Here is a 13,716-nt window from a genome sequence, read left to right on the forward strand (position 1 = left end):
AAAGCAATGTAAAGAACAAAGTACTACACTGAAGAACAGAGTACTAAACAAGCATCTGAAGAGCATTAAGATTAACTAGAGCCCAGTCTAATCTCCTTGGCACACACAATTTTGCTAGTCATTAATTAGTCCTTACGGAGCAATCTGATAACTGACAGAACCATACAAGCCCCGAAACTGTTCAGCTACACATACAACATGGAATTGAGCATGATGTATCGTAGATTCATGTGGCTGATGACTAACTTGAAACTGTACGTATGTATCATAGATTCATGTTGGCTGTGGCTGTGTATCATAGATGTACAGGCCTCAAATTTCATCTGCATCGAAATAGGAAGCCAAATTAACTCACGGGGTGTTGCTGTAGGGGTGTGCCGAAGAACGGGAGAAGGCGACGGTGCTCGCCTGCTACGGCCTGCCGCTAAGCAGCAGCGCAGAGGCCAGAGGACGCCCCCACGACGCCGCGCCGCCGGCCCCTGCTGCCGTGCCATCTCTAGGGTTCGATTTTCAGTTGGGTTGCGGTTGCGCTGGGAGATTTCAGAGATAGGCTATATCGGGGTGGGGCTAGCACTAGTACTTATCTTGGGCTGAATGCTTAGATAGTCTGCCATTCATGATACATACTTTTTTTTCTCATACCTAAAAAACAAAAACAAAATCTTAAAAGAAATATACATTTTTTACATACTTTTTTTTTCTTATACCCAAAAAAAATCTTAAAAGAATATACATTATTTTTTGGCAAAAATAATGTGTACTCAATTGACAATGGGTGATTTGGGACATAACAGTGCAGAGCTCCACGGGAGGGAAGGCGATTGGCCGGGTGAGTTTCGGTGGAGAGTCATAAAATTCATGAATCCACCGCAAACCGAACTTACGGAGTTGCTGAGGGAGTGCTGAAGAACGGGAGAAGGCGACGCCCCGCCCGCCCATTGCGGCCTTAGGCTTGCGCGCGGGCGGATGCCTACGCCACCGGCCGCCGTGCCTAGGGTTCAAATTTCCTTTTTTTTTTCCTTGAGCAAAAAGGTTTGAATTTCCTAGTTACGATGCCAGCGATGGGGGGATTCGGAATTGGGGCTTGAAGACAGACTGGGCCACTGGGCCATGTCGGACTTGAGGTTTTGTGTGTGGCTGGGCTAGTACTTATCTTGGGCTGAATGCTTGAATAACCACCGGCCATTTTCATGTTTTTTCATGCACGATCCAGTCGTTGAGGCGGGAGCTCCTAACCGGCGCTCTCAGCGACGGTTCGCTCTCTCCAACAGCGAATGACTTGCGCTAACCAACTGGACTACGTCGCGCTATTGACTAAATTCAGGGCGAATTCATAATGTACATTTGTAGCCACGCAATTTACTATACATGTAAACGTTTACTATGGGACTTTGATTTTTAAAATATTTGAAAACATTTGGGAAAAAGTTCATGAATTACAGAAAAGTTCATTGGTTTTCGAAAAAATCATATTTCGAAATAAGTTCATCGATTTTGGAAAAAGTTCATCGATTTTGAAAAATAGTTCATCGGTTTTGAAACAAGTTCATCGGTTTTGAAAAAAGAGTTCAACGGTTTTGAAAATAGAGTTCATCGATTTTGAAAAGAGTTCATCCATTTTGAAAAAAGTTCATCGATTTTGAAAAGAGTTCATCAATTTTGAAACGGAGTTCATCGATTTGGGAAAAAGTTCATAGGTTTTGAAAAAAGAGTTCATCGATTTTAAAAAAAGTTCATCAATTTTGAAAAGGAGTTCACGATTTTGAAAAAGAGTTCATCGATTTGAAAAAAAGTTTTTCAATTTTGAAAAGTGTTCGTTGATTTTGAAAAAAAAATCGCTGAATTTGAAAGAAGAGTTCATTGATTTTGAAAAAAAGTTCATTGAATTTGGAAAGGGTTAATCGAATTTGAAAAAAACGCATATTTACGGAAAAAAGAAAAAGGAATAAGAAAAGAAAAATGAAAAAGAACACGAAAAAGTAGAAGAAGAAAACCTCGCGACCTGGAGAAACAATAAAAGAAGGAAAAGGGGTTTACAGACACCAAGTGGTTTGTTACCTAGTGGTAACTGCATTGCTCTCTTAAAGAAAGCATTTCAAGTTCGAACCATCACACTCACCATTTTTTGATTGCTGCAGTTTTAACAGAAGAAAGAAGAAATGTGTGCTATCTGGTTTGGTACATTCAAAATCCAATGTGTGATGACAATTCCAATGTATGGAAAAAGAGACGGTGGCTAATGATGAAAATGTAAGCGAGGACGAGGACAATCACAAGGCTTCACCCGCAAGGTGGACATGTGCAAGGCAGATGTCTGCACGAGCATGTGGGCACCGCTGATGGGTGGTCTAGACGGCCATGCGATTTTCATTAGCAAGCGCTTTTGCCAACCCGTTTCGGCTTGTTGGGAGGTGATAAAAGAGGATGATATTGTTTTTGTCGACCGTGGCAAGGTGTTCAACTTGAGTATTAGCACGTCAAAGCGGCGGACCTTCGATATATACATATATGCATTGACATGGATCTATCCCCCTCAGCTAGTGGTTTGGACCACATGTTTTCCTTTGTTCTGCTTTTTGAATAGTTTGGATTGCTGATCACATGTGTCACATGGTTTCCTTTGTTCTGATTTAGTTATGTATCTCTATACCAATATATAATTAAACAACACAAGTTACAGTTAAGAGAAAATGGTATGTCTCCTGTAGTGACTCGTCCTAGGATTTGTTTGTTTGAATGTGGTATTTAGATATACTAAGAATGTTTTGACACTTTTGGTAATAAATAGCATACAAGCCCGTACCCACGCAATTGCACGGGCAATATCTTGAATCATTTTAACGTTCTATATTATGAACACTCTTTTTGAATAAATATTTTGAAGACTTTAACAACATCAGATAACGGCTTTTCAATGTAAGTTCAGTCCTTCCGAATTTAACCAGGTCAGGTATGACACCAGTAAATGGCCAATTAATTTCGGGTACAAAGAAACAGGAGCACATACCATTAATCCAGTTGCACAATAACTGGCTCGTGTTCACTTCAATACGACAAAACCATAGTACAAAATATTAAAGCAACATACTAAAAGCGACAACAATATAGAAATATTTCCCTTATGAAAAAAAGGAGAGGTAGGAGCATTAAACATTCATTCGAACCTGAAACAAATATAAACGAATCTGATACTCCGAAAGTAGACGGATTCAAGTGAACCTGAAACAAATATCAACAAGAAGTGATGTATGAGCTACTTTGATTCACTTCTTGTTGATACAGTTATTAAATGTGATCACTTCTCATGGACACATATATTTGCTACAACCAGGAATGTAACATAGAGAGAACACAGGCACAAAACAAGACAAGCTGAACTCACACATTTGAGGAACGACAACAATGGTTTGTAGCGTTTCATATGGAAAACACTTGCTGATAGCACATCAAGTACTCCCACCGAACAAAACACACTACCGCCACCTAATGATTTGAGTCCAATGCACACACATATATAACCACCAGGTCTAGCTGGTACATCCGCATAAACAAAGCCAAAATAATTCTACCCGCAGCAAATTAGATCGGCAATGTGATGAGGGATCATACTTATCATGTAACAATGATCTTGGCCATGGGAGACACCCTCGGCAGAGCTAATAGCTTGGTAAGAACCATTGAGGGAGTCCTGGATTAAGGGGTGTCCGGATAGCCGGACTATACCTTTGGCCGGACTCCTGGACTATGAAGATACAAGATTGAAGACTTCGTCCCGTGTCCGGAAGGGACTTTCCTTGACGTGGAAGGCAAGCCTGGCGATACGGATATGTAGATCTCCTACCATTGTAACCGACTCTGTGTAACTCTAGCCCTCTCCGGTGTCTATATAAACCGGAGGGTTTTAGTCTGTAGAGACAACAATCATACCATAGCTTCTAGGGATTAGCCTCCTTGATCTCGTGGTAGATCTACTCTTGTACTACCCATATCATCAATATAATCAAGCAGGACATAGGGTTTTACCTCCATCAAGAGGGCCCGAACCTGGGTAAAACATTGTATCCCCTGCCTCCTGTTACCATCCGCCTAGACGCACAGTTCGGGACCCCCTACTCGAGATCCGCCGGTTTTGACACCGACATTGGTGCTTTCATTGAGAGTTCCTCTGTGCCGTCGCCATCAGGAAGGATGCCTCATCCCGTCTTTAAAGACGGCACCGTTGCTAAGGGAGCTTTGGCTGTCGGCCAAACTCTCAGGCTAGGTGGTTTCCTTATGACCGTTCATTCGGCTGCTGCGCCAACAATGACCTCTCGGGTCATCAAAAGCAATCTTCACGTCAGTTCGGAATTCGCCGAGCAGCTAGATCCAATGGAGCTCTCTTCCCTAAACGAGCTCTTGGATCGCTTCGCCGCCCTGGGAGTCGCTACGGATTACGACCAGATTGGGCCTAAACCCGATCTGAGAGAGATTAACTCTCCCCAAGTCACCCATCACGTTGTCATGGTAGAGGGACAGTGCGGCAACCATTCATCTATCTTAAGGACTAGCTATGTTCGGATTCCCGATCCCTCCAAGCCGGATACCCGCGGAGGGGAGGACATCACTTAAGACCTGAACTTAAAGTCAGGCGACGGGCTAGGTTCATTGGACAACATCCAAGAATCCAAACTTCTGAGTTCGGAAACTCCTTGGCCCCTGGGTCTCAGATTGGGTGAGGTTTCGGATTTGATTATACCCACCCACCCATACATAAGAGATCTATCCCAAATTAGGCAAGAGCCCGAAGAAAAGGTACATCATTACTGGGCCAGATTCCTCCTGGTTATGAACAGGATAAAGGACTGCCGCGAGGAAGACACAATTTCATTCTTCTGCAATAATTGCACGGACAAGGGAATCCTCAACGCCATAAGTCGCCGTGATATTACACACTTCGCTGACTTGGCGTCCATAGTACGAAAGTACTGTGCAATGGAAAGCGCCTGGAAAACCGAAATAAAATTTTGGGATAATCCGGCCCTGAATACAAACCCAGTCCGAAATAAAAGGGTGCATCATCGCCAGACAACCGAGTTCAATACCAAAAAGCAAAAGCCCTCTACAAGGCACGGAACCGTACTGGAAGGATGGCTCAATGGACCCTGTAAAATTCACAGTGCAGAAGGCACCACACCAACTCACAGCCTTAGAGCATGTTGGATACTCCGGCAGGTGGCAAAAATTGGCGAAGATCTTCTAATTCCAGAAGCCATAGAAAGCCACCGCAGAGACACCAGTACGGTATTAACAGTCTTCAAGACTTTCTCATCAAATAATAAAGGATTCAAGCCAGTCAAACAGGCTCTTCGGCGCTTTTCCGAACCTAAGAGACAGGCCATGGGAGAGGAACTAGCCAAGCTATTGGAGGCCGGATTCATCAAAGATATAAAACACCCGGACTGGCTAGCAAACCTTGTGATGGTACCAAAGAAGGACAAATCCTGGCGCCTGTGCGTTGATTTTAAAGACCTTAACAAGGCTTGCCCAAATGATCCCTTCCCTCTCCCCCGCATTGATCAAATTATCGACGCTACCGCAGGACACGATTCGTTGTGTTTTCTCGACGCATACTCCGGCTACCATCAAATAAAGATGGCAGAGTCAGACCAAGCCGCAACGGCATTCATCACACCATACGGCCCATTCTGCTTCAACACAATGCCCTTCGGGCTCAAAAACGCCGGCGCAACATATCAGCGCATGATTCAGACATGTATGGCAAACCAGATCGGCAAAACAGTGGAGGCATACGTAGATGATGTGGTTGTTAAAACAAGACATGTCGAATCTCTAGTAGACGACTTGAGGCTAATATTTGATAACCTCTGAACGTATGACATCAAGCTCAACCCGGAAAAATATGTTTTCGGCGTTCCAGCCGGAAAGCTCTTGGGCTTCATTGTATCCGGTAGAGGAATTGAAGTAAATCCAGCCAAGATCCGAGCTCTGTCACAATTGGATATCCCGAAGGACCTCAAACAAATACAAAAATTAACCGGATGCGTGGCGGCTCTAAGCCGCTTTATCTCCCGCTTGGGAGAAAAGGCCCTACCCCTTTACCGCCTCCTTCACCGCACCGAACACTTCGAGTGGACGGATGCAGCGACGACCGAACTCGACGAAAATAAAAGCCATCTTGGCAACAAACCCAGTCCTGGCTGCGCCAAACATTGGCGAATCAATGCTATTATACATTGCAGCAACCCATCAGGTCGTAAGCGCAGTGCTCGTCGTCGAACGAGAAACGGACGGACACAAATTCCCCCTTCAAAAGCCGGTCTACTATGTGTCCATTGTCCTTACTCCGTGCAAGTCACGGTACCCGCATTATCAAAAGATTGCGTACGCGGTATTTATGGCATCCCGGAAGCTGCGACACTACTTTCAAGAGTGTTCAATAACAGTAGCCTCGGAAGTGCCACTTAACAATATTATAAACAACCGCGACGCGACGGGCCGGATTGCAAAATGGGCCATTGAGCTCCTCCCGTTCGACATAACTTACAAGCCACGGCAAGCTATCAAGTTGCAAGTTTTGGCCGACTTCGTCGCAGAATGGACGGAGGCCGAACTCCCTCAAGAGTACAGCACATATTCAAACTAGGTCATGCACTTCGACGGCTCCAAAATGTTGGCCGGTCTAGGGGCTGGCGTCGTTTTGACGTCCCCCATAGGAGACACAGTTCAATACGTACTCCAGATAATGTACATAGACTCCAACAATGCAGCCGAATATGAGGCCCTTTTACATGGTCTCCGGATGGCAGTATCCATGGGCATCCAACGCCTAGAGGTGCGCGGGGACTCGAACCTCGCAAGATCCCAAATAAATGGAGACTTTGATGCCAAGGATCCAAAAATGGCAGCTTATCGCAACGCCGTCCTAAAAATGTCAGCTCGGTTCGAAGGGCTCGAATTTCACCATATAGCCCGGGAAAATAATCAGGCGGCAGATGTCCTGGCACGCATCGGCGCAAAACGCGATGTAGTCCCCCCCCCCCAACATCTTCTTGGAAAGGCTGTTCAAGCCATCCGTAGTATGGGAAGGGGAACCCGGCAATAACAGCCCGGACCTAACCACATTGCCCGACACCGAACACTCTGACATAATTGGAGGCTCTGCCAATGAAACAACACCTTCAGCCCACGCAATAATGGCCGTCATCGCCCCGTGGATAGAACCATTCCTCGCCTATCTTACTAGGCAGGAACTCCCCGAGGACCAAAATGAGGCACGCTGCATAGTGCGGCGATCTAAAGCCTATAAAGTCCATGAGGGAGAGCTTTATAAGAAAAGCACTACCGGAGTCCTTCAAAGGTGCATCTCCGAAGAGGAAGGGCGGAACCTCCTGGCTGAAATTCATGCTGGACTCGGCGGTCATCATGCTGCAGCTCGGTCCCTTGTAAGCAAGGCCTTCCGTACAGGCTTTTATTGGCCGACGGCCCGGGCAGACGCCCAGGACTTAGTCCAACGATGCGTCGGTTGCCAGCTTTTTGCAAACCAAAGCCATATGCCACCCACCGCCCTCCAAACTATCCCCATCACTTGGCCCTTCGCGGTCTGGGGGATTGACATGGTTGGACCCCTTAAAGGCGGAACCCACAAGAAAAAATACTTACTGGTCATGGTGGATAAGTTCACCTAATGGATAGAAGCCAAGCCTGTTAAGACGGCCGAATCCAGACCGGTGATAGACTTTATATCTGGGGTTGTACACCGTTACGGCGTCCCCCACAGCATCATCACTGATAACGGCACGAACTTTATGGCCGACGAGGTAAAACTCTGGTGCAAAAACATGGGCATCAAGCTTGATTATGATTCCGTCTATCACCCACAAACTAACGGCCAGGTCGAACATGCAAATGGTCTTATCATGAGCGGCATCAAACCCAGATTAGTGCGGTCCCTTAAGGAATCTAATACGCACTGGGTAGAGGAGCTCGACTCCGTTCTCTGGGGGCTGCGAACCATGCCGAATCGCACCACCGGATACACACCATTCTTCATGGTGTACGGCACAGAGGCAGTTTTGCCCTGCGACATAATTCATGACTCACCTCGAGTGCGCATGTACGAAGAAAGAGAAGCCAAGCTCGATCGACGGGACAGTTTGGACGCCTTGGACGAAGAGCGTGACGTGGCAAAAGTCCGTTCCGCATTCTATCAACAGCAGGCTCGAAGATACCAAAGCAGAGAAGTACGGGCCAAAAATTACAACGTTGGCGAATTAGTTCTACGCCTGCCAGACAAGAAAAAGGACAAACTCAAGCCCAAGTGGGAAGGTCCCTTCATAATCAACCAAGTCCTGACTGGTGGAGCGTACCACCTGCGAGATGCATCGGATAACCGACTCGAGCCAAACCCATGGAACGTGGCCCGTCTCCGAAGATTCTATGCCTAGCGCCGGACTCTGTGTTCGTCTCCTTCCTCTGTCCATTTTTTATATACTTTCTGTCTTACATTTCTCTCCTTCTCCTCTCTCTCTCTTATAGCCTTTAAAGGCTCATAAAGTGACGCGCTATCCGCGCTCATTAAACCTGGGGGCTTCTTTAAACAGAAGCTTATTTATACGGGCTTCATGCCCAACACATGTGTCACACTTCCGCATATAACTTTTATTCACCATTATATGCATCGATATGACTTAAGTTTTGGCCAAGCTGGGTTGCCTGGCTCCTGTGCTTACCCTACGTTCCCGATTGTTCGACTAGGTGGTAAAGGGAGCACCTCTGCGATTGTTACTGCCGGGTCTGCCGGATGTGTACCTCAGACTGGGTGAAGCTGAAAGCTAGCATTCTTAAGGGAATATTCGGTCGGTGAACTAAAGATGATCTTTTTTTCACTTATTTATCTATACGCCCCAGATGTTTTTCCTGCGTCTCTTTTCGCAGCATGGACATGCACTTTAGGGCATGCCTCCCAGGGAAAGGAACCCCTAACGGAACTATTCTTCCTGAAAGATGTTTCTTACTAACCATGTAATATAACATAACTAGTTGGGCACTTGTCTGTTCAAGCACTAATGACCCCTATGCCTGGTCTCCATGCATACCCCGGTTCTTATATAACCGCGAGGGTATTCGGACACACTCCGGACCGTCAGGTCCCGAGCTTGAAGCGAAAAGGCATTACACATGTCAATTAAAATTACATAGTCAATCTGACTGATTGTATTCCTCTTCAATACCATCTAACAGGCTGTCTAGCTTACAGTCCTGTTGGAAATACTTTGCGGCCAATTCTACTTGGCCGTATACTAATCTCACAGGGATCTCCTTCCCATCGGGCCCCACGGGTCTGACCTCGCCCATGCGGTTTGGGTCAGCCTTCGTGTACCGCGTCTTCACCATGGCCCAGGCCTCCCTGGCGCCTTGACGGCAGGCCGACATCTTCCACAATCGGAAGCGCCGCCGCGCTCCCTTCAGCTTCTCTACAAGCTCTCCAAGGCCTTCGGGCATGGAGACGGATGGCCACAAGGCCTGGGCGACGCCTTGCATCACCTCCCGAACTCGCTCGTGCAGTTGTGAGAGCTCGGGAAGAAGGTCACCCGTAGAACCGGGCATTTCCTCTACAGGACGACCTGTTAGCATACCTACATACATTACTCTGTTAGTCGACTTCCTCGCCGAACTCTTTTTTCAAAGTTCGTTTAAGCACTTACTAAATATGTCGCGTCGAAGCCGCTGATTCTCCTTAACGGAGTCCAATAGCTGGGCACGAACATCCTTCAGTTCAACGCCCAGCTTGGTGTTGGCATCTTGGAGATCGTTCTTCTCCCGCCTCACCTTTGTCAGCACACTCTCACCAGCCTTCAGCTGGCGCAAGAGTTGTTGCTTTTCCGGATTTAATCCGGCACCATCTGCAATTTCATTTGTCAGATTTGCACCCACGCCGCACTTCGCAAAGTACTTATCTTTCGAAGCGTATATTACCAGAGGGGGTCTCCTTGGGCTCCCCTGCCGCGGCTAGTGCGGCCTCAAGTTGGGCTTTGCACTCTTCCAGCTCCTGGGACAGTAGGGTATTCTTTTCTGTAAGAACCTGCATAACAAATGATCCTTAAATCAGTTATTCTAATTGTTTCAAGTCTCGGGAGCTACTGGTATATATATAATTACCAAAATTTTCTTACCCGTATGTCTTTTACATACTGCTCCGTGGCTCTGGCTAGACCATTTTGAGCGGCACGGAGGTATGCATCTCCTGAATTGAAGGCATCCAATGCCTCTTGGGAGAAACAAGCGTCGCGAAGAACTGTCTGGCGACGCATGTGGTTCATGGCACCCTCCACCTCGGAATTGGTGGTAGACAGCCTGTCTGCATCCTCTGTCGGAGGAGCGTCTGTTGTGCGCCTTGTGTTCGCCTCCGCTTCCGGACCAGGCTTTGGAGCTTGGCTGGTGGAGGCGCGATCAGCAACCCCTCCGGATATAGTCCAGCGAGGTCTCTTCGTCCTGAAGAGAGCACGAGCGTTAATATGCCTTGAAGGAATAACACCTGGGAATAAGATGGCGCGCTATACCTTTGCGCCGGCGTCTCAGTCCGGACCGCACTTCTTTTCAGCCCACAGGGCCTTGCCGCCCCTCGTTGGCTAGTCGCCGCAGGCTCGGCCTCCCGTCTCAAGGATCTCCCATGCAAAACACGGTTGTCATACGGCAATCGAAAACACGCGAGGACATATCCCTTTTTAAAGTGCTGGGACTTTGGTCTCAGTTACCTGTGAGGCTGGGAGTAGCCCCGAGTAATCGGCCGTAATGGCCACCAAGGCGTTGTCCTTGCTCAATTGATGAAACACCCCGTCAATCAGCTCCATAGATAAGTCCGGATCCTCTTGAGAGGCCGGGTCGAGGGACCGTCCCGGATCCTCGGGTTGTGGAGGAGGGCTGTTTATTTCTTTAACAGCCTGGCGCAGTTCCTGCGTTGAAGTCGTTAGACTGAATATTTAACGATGGGAATATAAAACAGATGGGCAAGTAAAAGTATCCACTTACCCAACTTGGGGGATTGTACATAGAAAATCCACCCTGTGGATTGACGTGGAGAAATTCCTCCTCTTCTCCCTTGTACAAAGCGAACAAGATCTTTATTAGAGCGGCAGCCGAATCCGGCCCCTTACGGCCGTGGCGGGTGGTGTCGTCCTCCCCGTTGAAGTCCCACATGGGGTGATCTCTATACTGGAGCGGCTGCACCCCTCGCATGATGCATGCGGCCATGACCCCGATCATGGTCAGTCCGGAATGAGCTAACAATCTTATCCGGCCCATCAGGTAAAGAACGTCCTTGTCGCTTTCCCTCTGAGGGCTCCGTGGACGCCAGCTTAGGCGCTTCTTTAGGGGAGCACTGTCGAACTCAGGGAGGCCGATCCGGACAGGATCCGGCAGCGGGACGTCCTCTATTCAAAACCATTCCGAAGGCCAGTCCTCGGATGCCTTCTTTGGGGTTCAGGATAGATATCCGGTCCCGGCGATGCGCCACACTTTGGCTCCGCCCACTTGATATATTGATCCCTTCTGAGAACGGGGCACAAGGCAGAATAGCCTTTTCCACAGCGCGAAATGAGCCTCGCAGCCCAAAAACAGCTCGCAAAGGGCTATGAAGCCCGCGATATGCAATATGGAGGCAGGCGTGAGGTTGTGCAGCTGGAGGCCGTAGAACTCCAGGAGCCCCCGGAGAAACGGATGAATTGGAAATCTGAGCCCTCTTATTAAGTAAGGGACAAGGCATACCCGCTCTCCTTTGGAGGGATTGGGGGCGCTCTCCGCTTGCTCTCTGCCATTATAGGTGGCAAGTCCGGCTCGAACCGGGACCATATAGGCTGGGGGAGAAATCCCTTGGTCTGGAACGTCACTAGCTCGCTGTGCGAGATGGAGCATCTCTCCCAATCTCCAGGCTGAGGGCTGGAAGGGCGAGAGGAGGAGCTGCGGCGGCCGGCCATGATAGAATGAACCTCTGTCGGATACGCTCTGATGAATACTCGCGGAGGGGAGAAGGTGTGGTTTGGATCTAAATCCTCGTCCCCTTAAATAGGCGGCTCATTCACGCATCTAGAGGTGTAAATATAAAAACACCCTGACTTTTCGTATTCGTTTGACACGTGGAAGACGGCCATTATTGGGCGTAGAAGCCAAGGAGCGCTACATTTACAAGAAACCGGACATTATTCGACAGGTACACGGAATTTGGAGGAGAACCCGCCTTGCAATGCCGAAGACAATCTGCGTGCGGGACTCGTCGTCATTGAAGCCTGGTTCGGGGGCTACTGAGGGAGTCCTGGATTAGGGGGTGTCCGGATAGCCGTACTATACCTTCGGCCGGACTCCTGGACTATGAAGATACAAGATTGAAGACTTCGTCCCGTGTCCGGAAGGGAAGCTTGGCGATACGGATATGTAGATCTCCTACCATTGTAACCGACTCTGTGTAACCCTAGCCCTCTCCGATGTCTACATAAACCGGAGGGTTTTAGTCTGTAGAGACAACAATCATACCATAGGCTAGCTTTTAGGGTTTAGCCTCCTTGATCTCGTGATAGATCTACTCTTGTACTACCCATATCATCAATATTAATCAAGCAGGACGTAGGGTTCTACCTCCATCAAGAGGGCCCGAACCTGGATAAAACATTGTGTCCCCTGCCTCCTGTTACCATCCGCCTAGATGCACAGTTCGGGACCCCTTACCCAAGATCCGCCGGTTTTGACACCGGCAACCATGCTGCGGGCCATTTCAGCCTCCCACTCTATTTTCATTTCTTCCAAAGCAGGTGCACAGCTCAATAGCTTTCCCACGAACTCGACTTCATAGTCCAAACCCTGGAAACATTTCACACTGGCCGTTATGAGATGGTCCATTTGCATTTGCAGGGTAAGCTCTTGAATGCTGGCCTGATCCTGATCCCATGCGCTCGAAGAGTCACTCTGTATTTTTTTTTTTTGCACAACTCATTAGGTGCCATAAATAACGGAATGAACATGGATCGGGTGACTGAGGGTGGGAGAGGATTTACTGGAGGCATACGTACCCACATGAGAAGCTTCTTCAAGTTAGGGGCATTCTGTAACAATGAACACGCGGTCAAGACTTGTCTCTCATCCTCAAAATTTATCATAAAACCAATATCTTCCAGGCGAGTAAACATGGCAGGGAGCTTCGTAAGTATGCACCCCTTTGATAAAAACCGCAACAAGAAAACAAAAGAAAATGACAAAACAGATTAGTCAGAAGGCAGAAGAAGGCCATAGTAATGTTGGAGCTAATAATAGCTCACCTTCATGAAAGTGCCAATAATTCCAAGTTTTTTTATGCCACTTAGGCTTTCCAATGACAGTTTGACATAGCTTTCCTTGTTAGGCGCAAGTGGAACAGATTGATATGATTTAGCTTTCTGATCAAGACAGAGAATGACCTCGTCCAGATTAGGGGCATCCAAATTAATGTCTTCAATGTCCCCAACAACACAAAGATATTCCAGTTTAGGGGCTTGAATGTTTAGACAGTTGATGCCCTCAAAAGAAGTCAATCTCAAATCAGTCAGTTCAGGGCAAAAGGAGATCAAATTTTGGATATCCCTATCCGTGGAGGAGAAAATGCTCAGGCTGAGGTAAGTTAGTCTCTTGAAACCTTGGAATACCTGGGCCAAGCTGATAATGCAGTTTTTCAGTCACAGAGACTTCAGATCG

General features: G+C 47.6%; 1 protein-coding gene across 1 annotated transcript; it reads right to left on the reverse strand.

Moving 5' to 3' along the window:
• Positions 1 to 3,415: 3,415 nt before the first annotated feature.
• LOC125549454 lies at positions 3,416 to 13,356 on the reverse strand. The gene is made up of 4 exons (XM_048712860.1): positions 13,305 to 13,356; positions 13,059 to 13,202; positions 12,751 to 12,954; positions 3,416 to 3,678 (listed from the first exon to the last, which is right to left on the reverse strand). The coding sequence occupies exons 1-4, from the start codon at positions 13,308 to 13,310 to the stop codon at positions 3,613 to 3,615; spliced, it is 420 nt and encodes a 139-aa protein (XP_048568817.1). The 5' UTR covers positions 13,311 to 13,356; the 3' UTR covers positions 3,416 to 3,612.
• Positions 13,357 to 13,716: the final 360 nt, after the last annotated feature.

This window comes from Triticum urartu, chromosome 3 (genome assembly GCF_003073215.2).
Source record: "Triticum urartu cultivar G1812 chromosome 3, Tu2.1, whole genome shotgun sequence".
In the NCBI taxonomy this organism is placed as follows: domain Eukaryota; kingdom Viridiplantae; phylum Streptophyta; class Magnoliopsida; order Poales; family Poaceae; genus Triticum; species Triticum urartu.

Excerpts from the sequence above, each read along its gene's own strand:
- LOC125549454 (XM_048712860.1), bottom strand. Across the intron at positions 12,955-13,058 it reads TGAAGAAGCTTCTCATGTGG|AGTGACTCTTCGAGCGCATG; the intron begins GTACGTATGCCT and ends AAAAAAATACAG. Across the intron at positions 3,679-12,750 it reads AGGCTGAAATGGCCCGCAGC|ATGGTTCTTACCAAGCTATT; the intron begins ATGGTTGCCGGT and ends AGGACTCCCTCA.